The sequence below is a fragment of the Oncorhynchus kisutch genome, linkage group LG17 (genome assembly GCF_002021735.2).
Source record: "Oncorhynchus kisutch isolate 150728-3 linkage group LG17, Okis_V2, whole genome shotgun sequence".
In the NCBI taxonomy this organism is placed as follows: domain Eukaryota; kingdom Metazoa; phylum Chordata; class Actinopteri; order Salmoniformes; family Salmonidae; genus Oncorhynchus; species Oncorhynchus kisutch.
In genome coordinates this window covers 51,345,069-51,364,136 of record NC_034190.2, presented here as the reverse complement: position 1 = coordinate 51,364,136, position 19,068 = coordinate 51,345,069, and the positions used below count along the sequence as shown (strand labels likewise).

General features: G+C 44.2%; 1 protein-coding gene across 2 annotated transcripts in view; it reads right to left on the bottom strand.

The window, feature by feature from the left end:
• The window catches only part of LOC109907853 (nucleolar protein 4-like), a 125,894-nt gene that overhangs the window by 40,234 nt on the left and 66,592 nt on the right, over positions 1-19,068 (bottom strand). For both annotated transcript variants that reach the window (XM_020506100.2, XM_020506101.2), the window contains exon 5: positions 7,199-7,346. In XM_020506100.2, the coding sequence (XP_020361689.1) occupies positions 7,199-7,346 (148 nt within the window). The remainder of the gene's footprint in view (positions 1-7,198; positions 7,347-19,068) is intronic.

Genomic DNA, 19,068 nt, shown 5'->3' with positions numbered 1-19,068 from the left:
GCAAAATAAGTCTGACATTTTAAAAAGTAAACAGCATAGTGGGTCGATTTCCGCAACAACTAAGAGCGTTGAAGTGCGAAGCTCAACTTCTCCACTGTTTTGGTGCTCTGGATACCACCACATACAGATACTGTGTGTGACTGTGCATGAGCTCGCTCATCTCAATATCTGCAGTTCTGGTCGTGGCAACATCATTTCGCTGAGGCTACCTTTAAACCTTGAATACACTACAAGTTCGCATTTCCTGCAGGAACATTCGCAGCAAACTAAAAAGTGAACAAATTAAGATCCTACTGTATGCAAAGTGTAAATATGGCTACGAGAGCATGCTAATCTTCACCGTCGGGACTATGGAGGGTTTGTCAGCGTTGTGGCCCAGAGCTCCTCCCACCCTAATGATATTGTAACGACCCTGGGTTTATAAGTGCGGAAATCGACCCTGCCGCACGAGCATGCTTTTGCGGTACAGTCGATAGCGCGCCGGACCTCGGGCTAGAAGGTCGAGGGTTCGAGACCTGCTCCCTGCCTGTTTCATTACAATATATTATCACTTGTGAATGATGCCCAACTTAAGGCAAACAGCGTGCATGCTTTTGTTTTGTTCAACTTTTTCAAAATCATAGTTGCACACATCATGTAGCCTAACCCATAGGCCTATATGTTTTGATATGGTTTGTATCGCAACTAAAGTGGCCAAATAACTTCTTAAAATGAAGCACATTAAACCGCTCAACAATGGGTGTAGACCCTAACTGGCATACATACGCAGCGCGTGAGTTTCAAGTTTGAGGAAGATCATTTTCACCATAAGAATGTACCTTCATAATAAAAGCATTACATGCATAATCGCATTTGTGGTCACTTTTGATAATGGTGTTTTCCTGCTAATGCCGTGTGCGCATTGCTCCGCTTATAATGTGAAGAAATAGCCTGACAGTTTATCAACGTTTTAAGCTAAACGTTCTCATCTGTTGCATCAGCCTCATTGCTAGTGGTTGTATTCATTTGGGATCTATCGCATCCCACAACTGTCCCAGACTATGGTTGGAATATTTATTTCTCGCACAGAATAGGTCAACTTTTGTACTATGGGGGATAGTAGATTGACATATGCTAGTGCTTTTGCTGTTCGTTAGGCCTACTCATCTTGTTGGCTGACGAAAAGTACATGTGGACAATTCTTCCAATATCTTCAATACGCACCTTGGAATTGGATAAGGATGCGCGGAGTTGCGTCCCGGATGTGTCTGTTTTCACTTGCAGGCAGTGAGAAAGACCCGATCATGTGACTGGGAGCCATGTGAGTGAGAGGCGCTTCGGGATGGAGCCGGGAAAAGGGAATTAAAATGATTATATTCAGCCCAAGGGCCGAAAGGCCACAAAAGGCATTTTTAGGGGGCATTACTGACACACAAAGGGGATGCAGCCAGGTAATTCAACGCATTATCAAGGGCTTGTCAAATTGTGAATGAGAGACTGATGAAGTGTGTACAGCCTGTGCAAAAAAACTAAACGGAGTTCATGCATTTCAAGATACTTTTTAAAAATCATAGTCGCATCATGCAGCTTTAGAACGTATTAAAAATCAAAACAAATAACCCAACATTTGTATCAAAACTAAAGTTAAATAAATAACTCTAAATTAAGAATATAGGAGTACCTGTTTCTTTGTCAACCGATCAACACAGGATAGCCGCATGTGCGCGCTCCCTAAAATTGTTTGGCGAAAACATCCTTTCTATTTTATTCAGCTATGTTCAATTGTATTCTTCATACTATAAAACAATATAAATGAATGGCATGGGATTCTAAGCAAATGTTGTCTGCTAAATGAACTAGTGTAGCCCACAGCTATATGGCATGGCCGTATCAGGGCCTAACATAAGGACAACTCAGAGTATGCTATTCTGTTCTTCTGAAATAGACTACATTTTCTTCATATCGTGTTTCGTTAGACCTGTCTAAAATAAATAATGAATTTATTGTGATGGTGTAGGCTATTCAATTGATTTGACTTTTTAAAATGTAGATGTTCCAAAGGTCTGCATCAGTGGCTTGTAGGCTGTGTGTGGAAGCCTGGAGATGTTAAATGTGTTTATGTTAATTAATGGCCAATTGCTGTGTTATTTGCTTGACAATCACCGACTGACAACATTTCATGACCGCCACAGCCCTATCAACGTCAATAGGCAGTGTAGTAGGCTTAACCCGGCAGCTGGGTTCCTGGGTAATCTCATATCCCTCTCTTGGAAACATCTGTCTCATCTTGTAAACTCGGGAACTACTCTGCCCCCATTCCCCACTGTAGAGGGATGGGGCATACACCATCACCGGGCTATGTTAAGACTGACAAACACAAATCTAGTTCACAACAGTTCAAATCAGGAAGGCTGGTCTGAATGCTCGCTTAACGTCATCCAGTAAGCATAACATAATTCACTTGGTTTCCTATTCTACAGGCATTGTGGGAATGAATACAAACATATTATCATAGCGTCTTATTTCTTCTCCTCTTTCTTACTAGCCATGTGTGGAATGTCATTCACCTATTTAACTTATCGTCTATAAGCACAATAATGGACACTCCTCATATTTGCTGTTTAGCCTATGGGCTCACTCTTGCAATTATCACCTTCCTCTCTCTCAACCAATGGGCGTAAATCTTGGGATGTATTTATATGTCAACTTACCGTCGTTCTCTCATTTGCTGTTTTTCAGCAACAGTTTTTGACAACCATCCACCTCCCCACCACTACCAGCTATAATAACCTGAAGGCCCATCATTGGAACTCCTTTTCCCCAGCGGGGGGTTTCGATGCCAGCAGCACCGCATAGGGCTACATGCCATCACATCATCTGGCTCCGAGGCCATTCCCCAAACTATTTAATCAAATGTCATATTGCATTCCGTCTTTGTCATTCATTCAGTTAAGCATGTACTCGACTGAACTGAATATTTCCATTAGTGTAGGTAGGAAGACCTAGTCACTCACTGCACCGCATCATATTGTACAGTACTATTGTAATACAATAGGCAGCTATTTCACACTAACCCAGTGAAGCAATGAAAGGGTGCTGCTTAACTGCTCTGAACCCTTCTGTTGATGTTGCTGAGCTGTCACAATACCGCGGGTCACTGGGTGCTGCTGAGGAACCACCTTTAAAATTTAGAAAGACAAACAGACACTCTGTCGTTGCAACTTATCTTATCTGAGGCGTCCAATTGGGTGTTGGGCGTGGGGTGAACCAGGAGGGTGACTGATACGGACGGGTACAAACTTCCAGATTTTTTAGATTTATGGGGCAACCTTTACGCCGGTTCTCTGAAATGCACCCTTCTACCCTCCCATAAAACAATATGAGACATGGGTGGGGAGTGATCCCAAGGTCTTAAAAATACACACACACACACACACACACACACACACACACACACACACACACACACACACACACACACACACACACACACACACACACACACCTTGTACTCAGCCATGGAATGAGACTGGGAAGAGCTTAGCAGTTAGCTAGCAGGGGGAAGAAAGCAGATGGAGGTCACTAAACCTCTCTATCCTCTATGGCAGCCAGCCAGGAGGGAGAGTCCCAACTTTCTGAGGCAGCATCCAGCCAGTCACTCAAAGCTGCTACTGCCTCATTAAGACCAAGTTGGAGACACTGTTCCTGCTAAAAGTCAGGCATCTAATTGCAATTTCCCTGAGAAACACACACTGATTATAAATACGCCAACAGGAAGGCAGGCGTTCAATCACAGCTGGTGTTCATTCCTGTAAACAAAACAAATTGTTACCCGTCTCTCTCCCTGCGAGTGAGTTTTGCTTGTAATAATTAATTTACTTGCCTTATTATTTTTTGTGTGTGTCGTGGAGGGGGGTGCAGTTAATAATTAACAGGCTTCTGGCCCTATCTCAGTGGAAAGCATCCTTCCCCTGCACAAATGAGGACACAACTAGTGGTAGACATCCTCCCACACCACACGCCAGCACGTATGCTAGCGTGCATACATTTTGGGTAGTTGGCATCTCTCCGAAGCATGTGGAATTGGGGGTAGGTGGGGGTATATTTTCGCTGGACAAAAGAGCAGCCTAGTCCTCCTATCCTGTTCCTTCCCCATAGTTCATCTGAAGACGCCTTTAGATTTTATCTTCACTCTGCAGCCTCTCTCTCGTGCTCGTGCGGTTGCTCGAGCCCCAAATCTCAGAGATGAACTTGGCAAACACACTCATAATCAAATAGAACACACTGTGAAATATCATATGTTAACGGCGCTGAATATTTTAGAGTATTTCCATTAGGTTATCACGCGATTATCACCACGATTTGTATCACCTCCCCTGCGTGTGGCAGTTGTAGAAATACTGGTTTCGTACCAAACTGCACCCTATTCCCTATATAATGCAGTACTGTTGACCAGAGCCCAAATGGCACCCTAATGACCCTGGTCAAAAGTTTTGCACTGTATAGGGAATAGGGTGCCTTTTGGAATGCAACCACTTTCCTTCTCAATAGAGGCAGGTTTATAAAGATGGCCTCCTAGCTTGCGTCTTAAACTCAGCACTACGGTCAGGGACAGAGAGTACTCAAGGAATCCCTGGCTTGGAGAAACCACGTAAATGGACCTGACACGGCTGACACTAATGAGGCTTCTCATGGCGCTGTCACTCAAACACACTGACGTTTCCAATGGGTCGGCCATCTTTAATCCCAATTGTGCCTTTAGCCTAACACTTTGTTTTCCTCTGTTATTGAAGGCCAGCTGTGGCAGTTTTTTTCCCCTATGGGTTATATTTTCAAAAAAGATCAATACACTTGAGTTCAAATCCCTGTTCATTACACATAACATTAATCCATTACCTTGAAAACCTCATCATTCAATCAAAATGTGCTAATTTGTCCAAGGAATTTCTCTGGTTGGCACAGTACTGTACATATGCTATCATGTAATTTTCTCAGTGATAACTGTTGTTCTGTTACACTATCCGATACTGATGTAAGGAGTCTGTGGTGCTGATAACAAGTATTGGCTAGGTCTTATTCGGTATTGTCCAATTAAGAGTGTTTTGGAGCAGCGGGGTTCATTACCAAACAACACTACTCATATTCCAGCTGTCCATACATACATCTATACATCAAGTATATTTTGCCACCGGGCCACCTCAGTTCATTACGCTGACTATTAGATAATCCAGCATTGCTATTCTCATCTATGTGTTTTGTTGGAACAGTTGACCTCGATCGCTTAGCTCTGGGGGGAAGAGGATCAAAATCCTCCTGTCATTTTCAACTGGCCTACTTTCCATGACTTCAAACACATTAGGTTATCATGTGTGCCACTGGCCTAGAGGCTGCAGCATTGTAGTGGTAATGGTAGTGGTAGTACTCTGCTCTGCTCTCTCTCTGCCTCTAGTCCAGGCGGGGAAGCAGGGACGTAAACACTGTACGGTCATGAGAAATGAAGGGAAATGACTCAGCCAGTCTGATGGTTCCAAAAGCCTACAGCCAGTTTAGCCTCGTATTGTGTGTGTGTGTGTGTGTGTGTGTGTGTGTGTGTGTGTGTGTGTGTGTGCTCAAAGCTAGCCCTAGTACTACACACAAGACATGGACCATGTAGTCCTGGTTCTCTGTCCTCATATAGCATAGTGTTTCCCACCACAATCCCTATATGGTACAGTGCTGTACTTCAGTGTGGGAAATCGCAGTAGCTAGCTAAACAAGTGCAGTAGTGCTCTGTTATTTTAGTGCGCCGTCTACAAGCAGGCAACACACACAGAAACAAACTAACTTCCTAAATCACTTGTAATGGACATTCTTGGTTCTGCAGCAGCAGGAACCATGGGAGTACTTGGAGGAGAAAAGCATTTTACTAAGAATGATCCCTGGTGAGGGACGGAGTGCCTAGTGCCTAAGGTACTACAGAGTAGTATATATTGTTGTCACAGACACTCGCCCAATGACCCTTCAAGTCACATCTCCAGTAAAAGCGCCTCGAGTGGCCAGTCCACAGCTCAGTCAGTTGCCTGAGGAGCTTCTCAGGCTCGGGAAGTCAGTGCATCAGGAGCCCCTCTTGGTTCCCTTTGGAGCCCCAGTGAAATCATAGCCACGCTTAAACACAGGGCCTGAGAACCTCTTGGGGCCCTCTTGGAACAAGGCACAGCCCTCCAAGTCAAAATGTGACCCCCCCCCACAACAAACCATTTCTGTATAGACGTTTCGACTTTGCATATAAGAATAGCCAAAATGATTTAGACAATATTTGTCTGCTAAAGAGTTAGCGAAGGAGAGAGCACGGCTGGCAGTGTTCTCCGCTGTTAACTATTTGATTTATTAGCTTATTTTCGGCGGTGCATCCCATCCACCGGGTGCGATGCTGCTCCCAGGGCCCATCTGCTGCTGCTTGCCACGAGCGGACATGTAATGATGGCTCTCTCCGGGAAGATTACCTCTGCACTTTTACCTGGCAGCTGCAGCTGCAGCAGGCAACGCTTCGTCACCCACGACAGCCAAGCATCTCTACAGCCCACTGAAAAATGGAGCCATGGAAAGGCATTAAGGTGCATAGTAAAACACACTCGTACTCGTATTAAGGGGGAAAATGTTTCTCTGCTCAGTACCACTCATACTTGGATGCTACAGAGTGTGTATTAGAATACGTCGACCCTTTGTCATGACTCTACACAGAGTTCAAGGGTAACACCATTCAGGTGGTGGTAGTGGCTTTTACCCATCTCCTGAGGCCTTCTCTAGCTGGCCTAGAGGACCTGACCAGGCTCCCTGGCCCTCTTTCAACCAGCTCTATCCATAACATCCAACCCCCTCCGTTCACACCCTTCCTCCCTGGTGTGGGAATAGTAGCCCTTCCCCCACACCGGAAGCAGAGAGAGAGCGGGGCAGCAGGGTGAGGCTTGCTTGATCTAAATGTATTCTAACATCTTCTCTCGCCTCACCCTGGCCTTCCAGTCCACTCACATCACAGTCCAAAAAGCCTGCTCTCTCCCAGCCTAACTTACACATTGACTGACTGTGTGAGTGTGAGTGTGGGAAGTGACATTGGAAATGCTCCCCGTTTCCCCCACAAACCATACCAATGAGGAATTTCATTTCAATCAAAGAGAGAGAGGAGAGAGGAGAAGGGAGATCAGAGGAGAGAGAGAAAGCAGCAGTAGTAGCTCTTTCTTACCGTCCTCCTCCTTAATGTGCGAGTTCTGAGGGCTGTGCATTCTCTCTCCGTGGTTCGGGGGACTCAGGTTGGAAGCAGGGCCGTGATCAGCTGATATCCATGTGGGGTCGGTCATATCAAAGTCCTCACTGCTCACTGAACTCTCATCCTGTCGGAGAAAGACAGGGAGGGAGAGAGAGGGAGAGAGAGAAATAGAGAGAGAGTCAGTCATGTCATTCCGTGGACAGCTTAGACAGGTGGAAGAGGAAGAAAATAAAGAGAAGGGAAGATATCAGACGTAACGTATGACTGACCAGATCTCAGACATCAGAGAGGTTGCCAAAAGAGGCAGAGGGAGGCTACCTTGTTTGTGACAGCAGGGAGACCTAAATGGGGATTACATTTTGCAGTTAGACACTTGGTGCGTGTCTGGACTACAAAGTGTTAGGCCTATTTGGTATAAATAAAAATGACATAACTGGCAACAATTCACTATGATGAAAGTGTGCGAAAATGGAAGAAACTCAAAGGCAGCCTGTCATTGCACATTTTCAATATAGCAAAGTGATATCCCACTGGGCACACACTGGTTGAATAAATGCGGTTTTCACATAATTTCAATGAAATGATGTTGAACCAACGTGAAATAGATGTTGAATTGAGGTATGTGCCCAGTGGGATGCATCAGTCATTTCAATATCTCTCCCTTTTTAGTCACCACATTGAGCAAGGAGCTGCAGAGCATCACTGGGCCTACAAAACCGCATGTGAAATGTGATTTGTCAAATGTCTCAAATTTGTGAAGTACCTGGGACTACAGACGAAACACATTAAGAACTTGATTTACCAGTAACCTTTATCAGCAGACCCATAGCAGGCATAAGAAGCATTAAGAGTCTAGAAGCATTAAGAGTCTTTAAGCATTAGCAGATCAGCTGAGGCACAATGACCCTGCCTGACCAAACCCAGGCCCAGAACCAACCATCCTAATGACCCCATAAGGATTGAGGCACCTGTCTTCATTTTCATTTCGGAGCTGATTCTACATTCATTCAACATTCATTCCACATGTGTTTGTTTGACTTGTGTCCAACTTTTTGGTCCACCAGCCACTGTGGCAGGTACAATAGATTTTTTAAGTTTTTTTTATCTACCCGCCACTCAGATTTTTTTTGCCAGAAAAAATATTTTTGTATTTTAATATTAGTAAGAAGTAATGTGGTATGTTGCTCAATTTCATTTCATTTTTTGTGACCTGAGTCTTTTAACCAAAATATCAGCGACAAAATGTTCAGCTTTCCCCTTTAAGGGTGGGAGGTTACCGTGGTAACATGGCCACTCGAGTCCTGTTAAGGTGTGTGTGTGTGTGTGTGTGTGTGTGTGTGTGTGTGTGTGTGTGTGTGTGTGTGTGTGAAATGTGAGTTCTGGTTAGGTTAGGGTATCTCTTCGCTTTCAGTCGAAGCAGCAGGCTCAAACTAACGTGGAAAAACAACCAAGCTTATGAACAAAACAATTTAAATAGCCAAGAAACACAAGGACAAAGTCTGACTTTGTAGACTTTCGAGTAAATTAGACCAACTTTTAGGCCTGTGCGCAGCGCCTCCAAAAATGAATCAATATCAGCACTTAACTTCATTGCACACAGCTCGCCTTCCAGGCAGTGTTGCTGCGCAAGGTTGGATATGGTATAGGATTCGTATTTCCTTGTGCAATTAGCAGCTATGAAATAAAACATCAGAAATACTTTGAAAACAGCTACTGCAGCATTTTTCTAACCCTACCATGTGCTCATACTTGACTTACTTGACTATTTTTATTAGCAAATGTAATGCTTGCACTGTAGAGCCCTGCAAATTGACCACCCACCAACGTGGCTGGTGAAATAGACATTATTACCCGGTAATACATAAATCTACCCGCATTTGGTGGGTGTTCATTTTATGCCTGCTTGTGTCAGTGTGGCTCCGCCGGCTGCAGCAAAGAGCGAGGAGGATCTGAGAGCCGCCACTCCCAGTAATGAGGTCCAGAGTGCTGCAGCAAGCTAGCTGCCTTTCAGGCAACACAACAGCTAGACTGACAAGACACAGCCTTTAGCTCAAACCTCAGACCCATCCATTGCACTGCTCTTTATCACTTGCTAACCCCCTTGGTTCCACACACTTATGAGCGAACACATGCACTTAGCCTACAGCAGGATAGTCAGGGGGCCAGAACATAATTACAAATCATTTGTAGACTGCAAATGGATGGCAATTACCTCAAACAGATATAACATTTGACTAAAACATCATTTCTAACCTTGTTTACATTTTTTGCTCAGAAAACTTGTGTGTGGGGGGGGGGGGGGGGGGCAAATAAAACCACCCACAGGCTGCCAGTTGGGGAACCCTGGATTACAGTCACCCTGGCTTACACACACACACAACATGCACACGTCATAGGACTATATCACACATACACACCCACACACACAGGCCATTTAGCCTACTACCACTTCTAGCCTAATCAGATCATTTCTTTCTGATTGAGCAACGTTAGGGGAAAGGACTAAAGGTGAAACATACTAAAACTAACCTGTACTGATTTTGGAAGAAGGGCAGTGATGAAACAGTTTTTACACACACTGTTTGGACCCCCGCTGGTTTTGAGCCCCCACCCCGCCCCCGCATACATAGCCCACAGAACCTGCCAGTCACCATCTGTCCCCATGCTGGCTGCCAATGACGCACTCCAATGGCGAACGTGCATAAAGATGGCAGAATTCAGATATGACATCATTGTTTTAGCACTATCCAGAGTTTTTAAAACTACGGAGCGTGACATGGTTCTATATGTCAATAAATCAACACAATCTACTTTTTCTTTTTTTCAAAATTGCAGCCGTCTTGAATCCTACATTTGGGATCAAATATACTGTGCTAATGCCCATACCAAACAAAATAGTAACGAAGAGCAATGTACAACACGCCGAAACGGAATTTGTGATTAGTGCATGGTTGCTGCCATCTTTATGCACCTCCGTTATTGGTAACTTGCTTCACTTGCAAATTGACCTATTGACCTATTGATCCGTTGCTGTGCACAGAGAGATACAGGCTACCTAACTAACTGGTCCAATGTTAAGTCAACTCAAGTGCAGCCCTACAACATGGCACAGTTGAAGGCATCAAGACAAGGGACAGGATCTAAGTACAGAACCGGTGGCCCATATGAAGAAACTGTAGAAGAAGACTGTCATTAGATTGTGACTGCTGTCACACTGGACCTAAAGAACAAATGTCCTTAGGCAGTGGAGAGGAGATAGAGGGGTCACTGGGTCATCATTCACTGAGAGTGGGAGGGGTCAGGGGCAGTATGTCCTATTGAGGTCAAGCAGATCAGAGGAGTACATAATCAGCATTCTGATGCTGCCAGCTGGATTCTCAGCTACCTATAGCACTCACTCACACTGGAGGCTGCAAGTATTTGTTAGCTGACATCATCACGGTCTCACTATAGGCTTATGTCTTCTTCTTCCACAGTTACAAAGAGTTAGGTTTACACACACGTCTGAGCTCAACAGGCTTACGAGCACATAAAGCTAGGCTTCGTTGTGGATTAACTGGTTGGCAGTCAGTACAGGCCTTGACGAGAAAATAGACTTGAAGATCTAAGTATAACATCTATAACACATTGGCCAATATCGTTAGCACATGAATTAACTTAAAGTGAGGGATCCTAAACGACCTTCATTTAATCTGAATCTTAACTTCATTTTTAATTACAATCATATAAAACCACACAAACTGCTCCGTCATTGTGTGTCGGTCGGGGAGAGAATCCAGTGCATAACAATGGTTTATTTTCTATCTACCTACAGTATTACTCCATCTGTCTGCATTCATTTTATCCCCACGGCTCAATCCTGGCTGCTGCCCTTCCTTTTATTCGTGTAGATTTCTTTTTTATCAATGATCCCTCGCTAACGCTCTCATCTCATCTACATGCAGATGAGAGAAGAGCGATATCCCTCCCTGATAAATCACAGCCCGGGTGTGATCTCTTTGGGCTTGAATGAAATACAACAGCACCACTCCCTTCCCTGCACAACATCAAAAAGCCTATGTTTAAAGATCTAAGCCTAGGCTAATTAAGATCCAACCTAACACTTCACATTGTGTGAATGAGTGACTCGGTTTAACCAGCTTCGTAAATGACTGGGGCGTTGAGATGGAGATCCATCTTACTTGGCTCCAAGCACATTCTGTTTCAATCCATCAATCAATCAATCAATTAACCTGATTTATTTTATAAAGCCTGTTTGACATCAGCAGTTGTCGCAAAGCTGAAGGAGCTGAATGAACTACAAAATCATGTAGGCTACCATTGGTCGTGGTGCTCTCTGAATTTCTTCTAAATCATGGTACAGTTTGCCACTGCCTCCACCGAAGGGCCTGGCAAAATGAGTCTGTTTAAATGACAGTGCAAGGAGATAGGAGAAAAAACGTATTTAAAAAAAAAATGATTAACTGGGAGTGCTTCCATTTCAATTTTTAACACGGTGGAAGAGTAAAAAGCTTCCAATGTGCATTCTTCCATATCACAGGCAAGTGGACTGCGGAGATGAAGTTGTGTCAAGCACAGCAGAATGGAGGAGGGCCAGCTCTATGAAAACACTGTTTTGATATGGCATCTTGCTAAGCTCCACATTAAATATGGGACTGTAATGCAGTAAAGTTCAATGATTGATGTGCCGTCAAACAAAAGTCGTAGGCTATGCTTTGCATACTGTCACTCTACCTAAGGAAAGTCATTCACACAAAGAAACATATTCTAAAGCACAGGCTTGTCTGTACCAAGGTTTTAAATTCCATCCCATTTATTTCTAATTCAACAGTAGAAAGCAGTATGTATTTACCAAGACAATTAGTCCTAGCCCCACCACACTCCAATGTAAAGAAAGTAGACGACGCGAAATTCCCCCATTTGAAGTGCTTTTATCACAGAGGCCGGAACTGAGAAAGTAGTTTTCAAGCTAATGCAGTTAGCAAGCAGACCGGTCTGCTCTGCTCTCATATCCAGCCAGCTCTCTAGACTCTGTCTATTGTTCTCTTTGTTAAAGTGTGGAGCAGGCAGGTGAACAACAGACCCTCCCTGATGAAATTGGCATTCTTCCACCTGCCCCCTCCCTATCCTGCACTTTTCCTACACCTCCTCCTCCTCTCCTCTTCTCCTCCAATCACATGGATGCATGCTGCATGGATGCTGGTATTTCAACAGGAGCAGTAGCAGCAATGCATTCTCTCTATAAATAGGGAGGAAGGGAGAGCATGTTTATTGGCTGCCATGGAAACTGATCAGGAACAGTAGCCTTGGAAATGAAGTTGATTCTGAACAATTCTTGTTCTGAGCAATTTGAAGAGGAGAGAAATTACACACAGTACGACTGCTGGAAATGAAGGCTAAAATACAAGGAGGATTCAGACTCCAGGCAATGTAATGCAGATATGTTCAGCAGGATAAATCCCAGTTCAACCAACTGATGTGATTGACCAAATTAGAGAGGCCTGGGGCCATGTGACAAGACTGAATCAGAGATAACAGGCTTCTGTGCAAATTGTGGTGTTTTCTTTCTAACATCTCCTAATGAACATGGAGCTACACATTCATGTCAACAGCAATAAATTCAATAAAGTTCCAAAATAAAAATATATTTTTAACTAGGACAGGTACAATTGCCGTATTTTTAAAAAACTCTTTTTAATTTCACCTTTATTTAACCAGGTAGGCTAGTTGAGAACAAGTTCTCATTTACAACTGCGACCTGGCCAAGATAAAGCATAGCAGTGTGAACAGACAGCAACACAGAGTTACACATGGAGTAAACAATAAACAAGTCAATAACACAGTAGAAAAAAAATAACACATCCTAGATCTGAATTAATGAAATATTCTTATTAAATACTTTTTTCTTTATGTGCTGACAACAAAATCACACAAAAATTATCAATGGAAATCAAATTTATCAACCCATGGAGGTCTGGATTTGGAGTCACACTCAAAATTAAAGTGGAAAACCACACTACAGGCTGATCTAACTTTGATGTAATGTCCTTAAAACAAGTCAAAATGAGGCTTAGTAGTGTGTGTGGCCTCCACGTGCCTGTATGACCTCCCTACAACGCCTGGGCATGCTCCTGATGAGGTGGTGGATGGTCTCCTGAGGGATCTCCTCCCAGACCTGGACTAAAGCATCTGCCAACTCCTGGACAGTCTGTGGAGCAACGTGGCGTTGGTGGATGGAGCGAGACATGATGCCCCAGATGTGCTCAATTGGATTCAGGTCTGGGGAGCGGGCGGGCCAGTCCATAATATCAATGCCTTCCTCTTGCAGGAACTGCTGACACACTCCAGCCACATGAGGTCTAGCATTGTCTTGCATTAGGAGGAACCCAGGGCCAACCGCACCAGCATATGGTCTCACAAGGGGTCTGAGGATCTCATCTCGGTACCTAATGGCAGTCAGGCTACCTCTGGTGAGCACATGGAGGGCTGTGTGGCCCCCCCAAAGAAATGCCACCCCACACCAAGAGTTACCCACCGCCAAACCGGTCATGCTGGAGGATGTTGCAGGCAGCAGAACGTTCTCCACGGCGTCTCCAGACTCTGTCACGTCTGTCATGTGCTCAGTGTGAACCTGCTTTCATCTGTGAGGAGCACAGGGCGCCAGTGGCGAATCTGCCAATGTTGGTGTTCTCTGGCAAATGCCAAACGTCCTGCACGGTGTTGGGCTGTAAGCACAACCCCCACCTGTGGACGTCGGGCCCTCATACCACTCTCATGGAGTCTGTTTCTGACCGTTTGAGCAGACACATGCAGATTTGTGGCCTGCTGGAGGTGCTCCTCCTGCACCTCCTTGTACAAAGGTGGAGGTAGCGGTCCTGCTGCTGGGTTGTTGCCCTCCTACGGCCTCCTCCACGTCTCCTGATGTACTGGCCTGTCTCCTGGTAGTGCCTCCATGCTCTGGACACTACGCTGACAGACACAGCAAACCTTCTTGCCACAGCTCGCATTGATGTGCCATCCTGGATGAGCTGCACTACCTGAGCCACTTGTGTGGGTTGTAGACTCCGTCTCATGCTACCACTAGAGTGAAAGCACCGCCATCATTCAAAAGTGACCAAAACATCAGCCAGGAAGCATAGGAACTGAGAAGTGGTCTGTGGTCCCCACCTGCAGAACCACTCCTTTATTGGGGGTGTCTTGCTAATTGCCTATAATTTCCACCTGTTGTCTATTCCATTTGCACAACAGCATGTGAAATGTATTGTCAATCAGTGTTGCTTCCTAAGTGGACAGTTTGAGTTCACAGAAGTGTGATTGACTTGGAGTTACATTGTGTTATTTAAGTGTTCCCTTAATTTTTCTGAGCAGTGTACATTGTGTGCAAAAGGCATGAGGATGTAGGCAAATAATTACAATTTAGCACATTTATTAACACTGGAGTGATAAATGATCAGATGGTCATGTGCAGGTAGAGATACTGGTGTGCCAAAGAGCAGAAAAGTAAATAAATAAAAACAGTATGGGGATGAGGTAGGTAAATTGGGTGGGCTATTTACCGATGGACTATGTACAGCTGCAGCGATCGGTTAGCTGCTCAAATAGTATAATCGTGTAAACGACGGTTATGGATGAAGACCGTCATGTAAATAAAATAACTGTCATAACCATCAACGAACAGCTGACTGAAGACAGGACAGCGGGGCATTTGTGCGGTTGAGTCCGTTTCTGCGGTAACATGGACTCTTAACGTGATGAAACTTTGTTGCTCCTTGCTGGAATGTAGAATCTTTATTCAAATTATGCTAACTGATGTGGCTCATGCAATGAAATGTATATTTTGTAATGTCAGTTGAGTTGAATCAACAAATCACAACACATATTGATGGGTACACTTCCTGCTTTTACTCCCTGCTTTGCTCCTATGGGTACACTCCATCCATTATACTATAATTGACTTGAATGGGGACACCCATTTTATTTCTATGGTGGCACATGCGGTCAGGAGCGGAGGAGGGGAGAAAATTAGCAGTGACCACCCTCATTTGGCTGGCCAATACAATCATCCCAAATTCTAGAACCGTCACGGACCTATTTTTAACAAAAGAGAGAATGTTAGCTAACTTAACAGGCAACCCCCTTTTCTTAGAAATCAATGAGGACGTTGGGGGAGCAGCAGGAAGAGTGTATCATTTCTGAACAGAGGTGAGGATATTGATAAGTGTGTGGCGTTTGTTGGCTGGGGAGTAATGTAAATCCACACACACACACACACACACACACACACACACACACACACACACACACACACACACACACACACACACACACACACACACACACACACACACACACCTCGCAGTCCCAGGCAGACCTGGGAGGATTAACAAAGTGCAGACTACAAGCCTCCACTGCAGAGTATTGATCGCACGGAAAACCAGCCGCGGGGAGAGGAAAATACCACCACTGACACATGAACACACATGCACACACTCAAAAACGCACACACCCATTCACTACACACAGATAGCAGACGTTTGTATGCACCTACAGTGTAACAGGGGCAGAAAGACAAAAATGATGCAAACTGAAGATAGCTAAAAAGTGGATGAGGATTGGAATAGCCAAGGTAATGGACACACAGACAGATGAATATCAATGTCTGTTGCACGATATTAAACCACTAGGCCTGTCCGCCAAAGGGCAAATAAAAAGTATTCTATTACTATGAAGACAGGATGGACAATAATCAGCGATTCCAAAGGACCTTAATTGATCAGCCACCAAGCCTGGTGAGAAGCTATTTCTGTGGCTGTTGAGTTCAGCTGTCACACAGCTAACAGAGCAGGGCTGGTAGTCACACTGTGAGATTGGGCTTGGGCTGAGGAGGGGGGAAACTGCTTCTGAAACTATATCTCTGCAGTGAATTACACTGCCACTGCATGTTACTCTATCCAGTGCTGTCTGACAACAGAGAACGTGAGGGGTAAAAAAAAAAAGGCAACAGACTACAGGGCGTCGGAACGATCCGCTACTTGTGTTTCAGAATCTCAGCGGAATCTGACGTTGGAACGGTGTCCCATAATTTCGGACCGCAAGGCCATAGACAGAGAGGATGCTCCTCTAGTTGCACAATGTGCAGCCAGCGACAGAAAGACAAAAAGACAGACAGACACATGGGTATATGAAGCAGATTGCAAGAAACAAGATGCAAGCAAGAAACAAGATGACCAAGAGGAAAGCAAATCCAGAAATGTCATGCCTCCGAGCCTATTAATTACAGTACATTGCTGATATGGTGCCCGAGCCCCTGATGCTAAATAGAGAAGGGAAACCATGTTTCTGGTGAATAAAACCATGTTTCTGGTGAATGAAACCATGTTTCTGGTGAATGAAACCATGTTTCTGGTAATAGGCTTATACCCAGAAACATGTTTTTTTTGGGTCCCTAACTCAGGCCTACATGAAGTACATCATGTGCTATAACAAGACAAAGATACTACAAAATATACGAGAAACGTTTACTAATAGTGAGCGCTCCAATTAGTATCTGCCTGAACCAGTGGCGTGTATGAATGGATGCCACAGGAAGTCAGGGTTCACCTAAAACTGTACCATCTAAACATAAAAAATCATGTATCTTTTGTCTGTCTGTGTTTTATCATTTTCCGTCAATTCGCAAGAGGCTGAATGTATCTCACCGGAGAAAGCATCCGAGCGAGCGAAACAGCGTTGTGTAGGCAGTCTATCTGATGATGTCTGGTCCAAAAGAGTATGACATTGTTTCCGCCCGTAGCATTGAATGCAAGGGAAGCCAGCGAGCATTTGGTCTCCCTTGATAAAAAATTAAAATATAATAATAGCCCATCAGCATTGAGCTAAACTGAGTTAGCTCAACTGTGAATGGTCCTTGCGTAACAAAAGAAAAGTGCCAAGGGAAGCCAGATTTGGCTTCATTCCAATCACATCGCATCGAAAGAAAACTTGTGCATCCCGTTGTGTTGTTGACCTCCGGTGGCCTTTCCTAAATTAACCATGGATGGAGATAGGGACTTAGGGGCTAGTTGTCCATCTCCTCTCTGCTTTGCTGTAGCTACACATGACTGTTCATGTCTGGTTATAAGCTACGAGGAGCTCACTACAGAGCTAATTTAGTTCTCTGAGACACCAGACCGTACTCCTGATGAAATGCCAACCAAAAATTCTATCCCCATCAAGAGACTGAGCTTATGTGCAGGGGACTTCCTGAATCATAGTGAACACAACCTGTAACCTTGTGCTTGGTCAGGCTCCCTCTAGCTAGCTCAAAGCATTGGTGTACCCAATAGGGCTTTGATGGTCAGGGAATTTTGAATGACAGTAATTGGCCAGCCAAAGACCGCAGTCTCCATCATAATCGTTGGAATAGCATTTTTTGACTGACATTTTCTCCTTTCCTCCGCTCCTGACCGCATGTGCTGCCATAGAAATAGAATGAATAGAATGGGTGTCCCCATTGAAGTCAATGAAGACGTAATTGGTGGACTGGCGACCATTGTGAGTGTACATATAGGAGCAAAGCAGGAAGTAAAAGCAGGAAGTGTACCCATCAATATGCGCTGTGATTTGTTGATTCAACTCAACTGACATTACAAAAAATACATTCCATTGCATGAGCAACATCAGTTAACATCATTTGAATGAACATTCTACATTACCATGGAAATTATTGCATCACAATACCAGGCAGCCATTGTGAGTGCACCCATGAGTTTACCGGTAATTGCCAGGGTTAGAGATCCAAGTCCATTCTATTCATTATTTGCTACAACACCTTGCTTGTTTCAGCAAGGGGTAACAAAGATTTATCATGTTGTTAAAGGCATCCTCTGGAACTTTGGCGACTACTAATTATTTTTGAAACCTCCCACTTTGGGCTGGATGTGTCACTGTGTAGTTCATACATGCATAATCTATGAGCAGAATTACTGTGTTTTTTGGCACCTGTGCTGTGCCATTTTCCCCCACATGGGCCAGCCCCTGGCAATTTGAGTTCTAGCCAATGAGCTTCAGCCCCTCGCCATTTGAGTGACAGCTAGCAAGATGCACACACAGCAAAGCGAGAGAGCAATGACGTGATGCACATATCAGCACACAATTTTCGGGGACCCCTTTTGGCTCAGTAGCACTACTTTCAGAACTACTGGCTAAAAAGTATACAAAAGTACAGAAGAAATGGACTCAACTGCATGAATGCCCGGCTACCCCGTCTTCAGTCAGGTGTTGGTTCGCCCAAAAATATAAATAAATAATACAAAGGTTCTTTTATTTTTATGACGGTCTTCATCCATAACTGTCGGTTACACCAGTGGTTCCCAAACTTTTTTAAAGGAACTCAGTCTGGCTTTCAACTCTTGAAAGTTGTAATAAGATGCAATTTTGAAATTGGGTAGTGCATCATCAGATTTCCAGATAAACTAGCCCATATCAGCAAAAAAAAATTGCTAGTTTTTTTTAGCCCATAGATTTTGTTGAGTCAATCAAATATCACATGAATACACATTAGGCATTGTAAAATGTATAGAATTGCAAGAAAATGTGCTTTAAAACGGCAACATTTTCTCTGCACCCTATGACAAAATGTGTAGAATTGCAGGAAATTGGGGCGGGACGTTCCTCAAAGCTGGAAGGGGGACCTGCGTGAAAAAGTTTGGGAACCCCGGGGATACAAGGTTATACAGTAATTGTGCCAGCCCTAGTACTGTGACAAAAGCCAATTTGGTCCCTGTTCCTGACTGACTTCAGATTGGCAGATCCTTCAGTTAACCATGTCTGAACAACAAAAAACAGAGGCAAAAGTCTTTGCTATT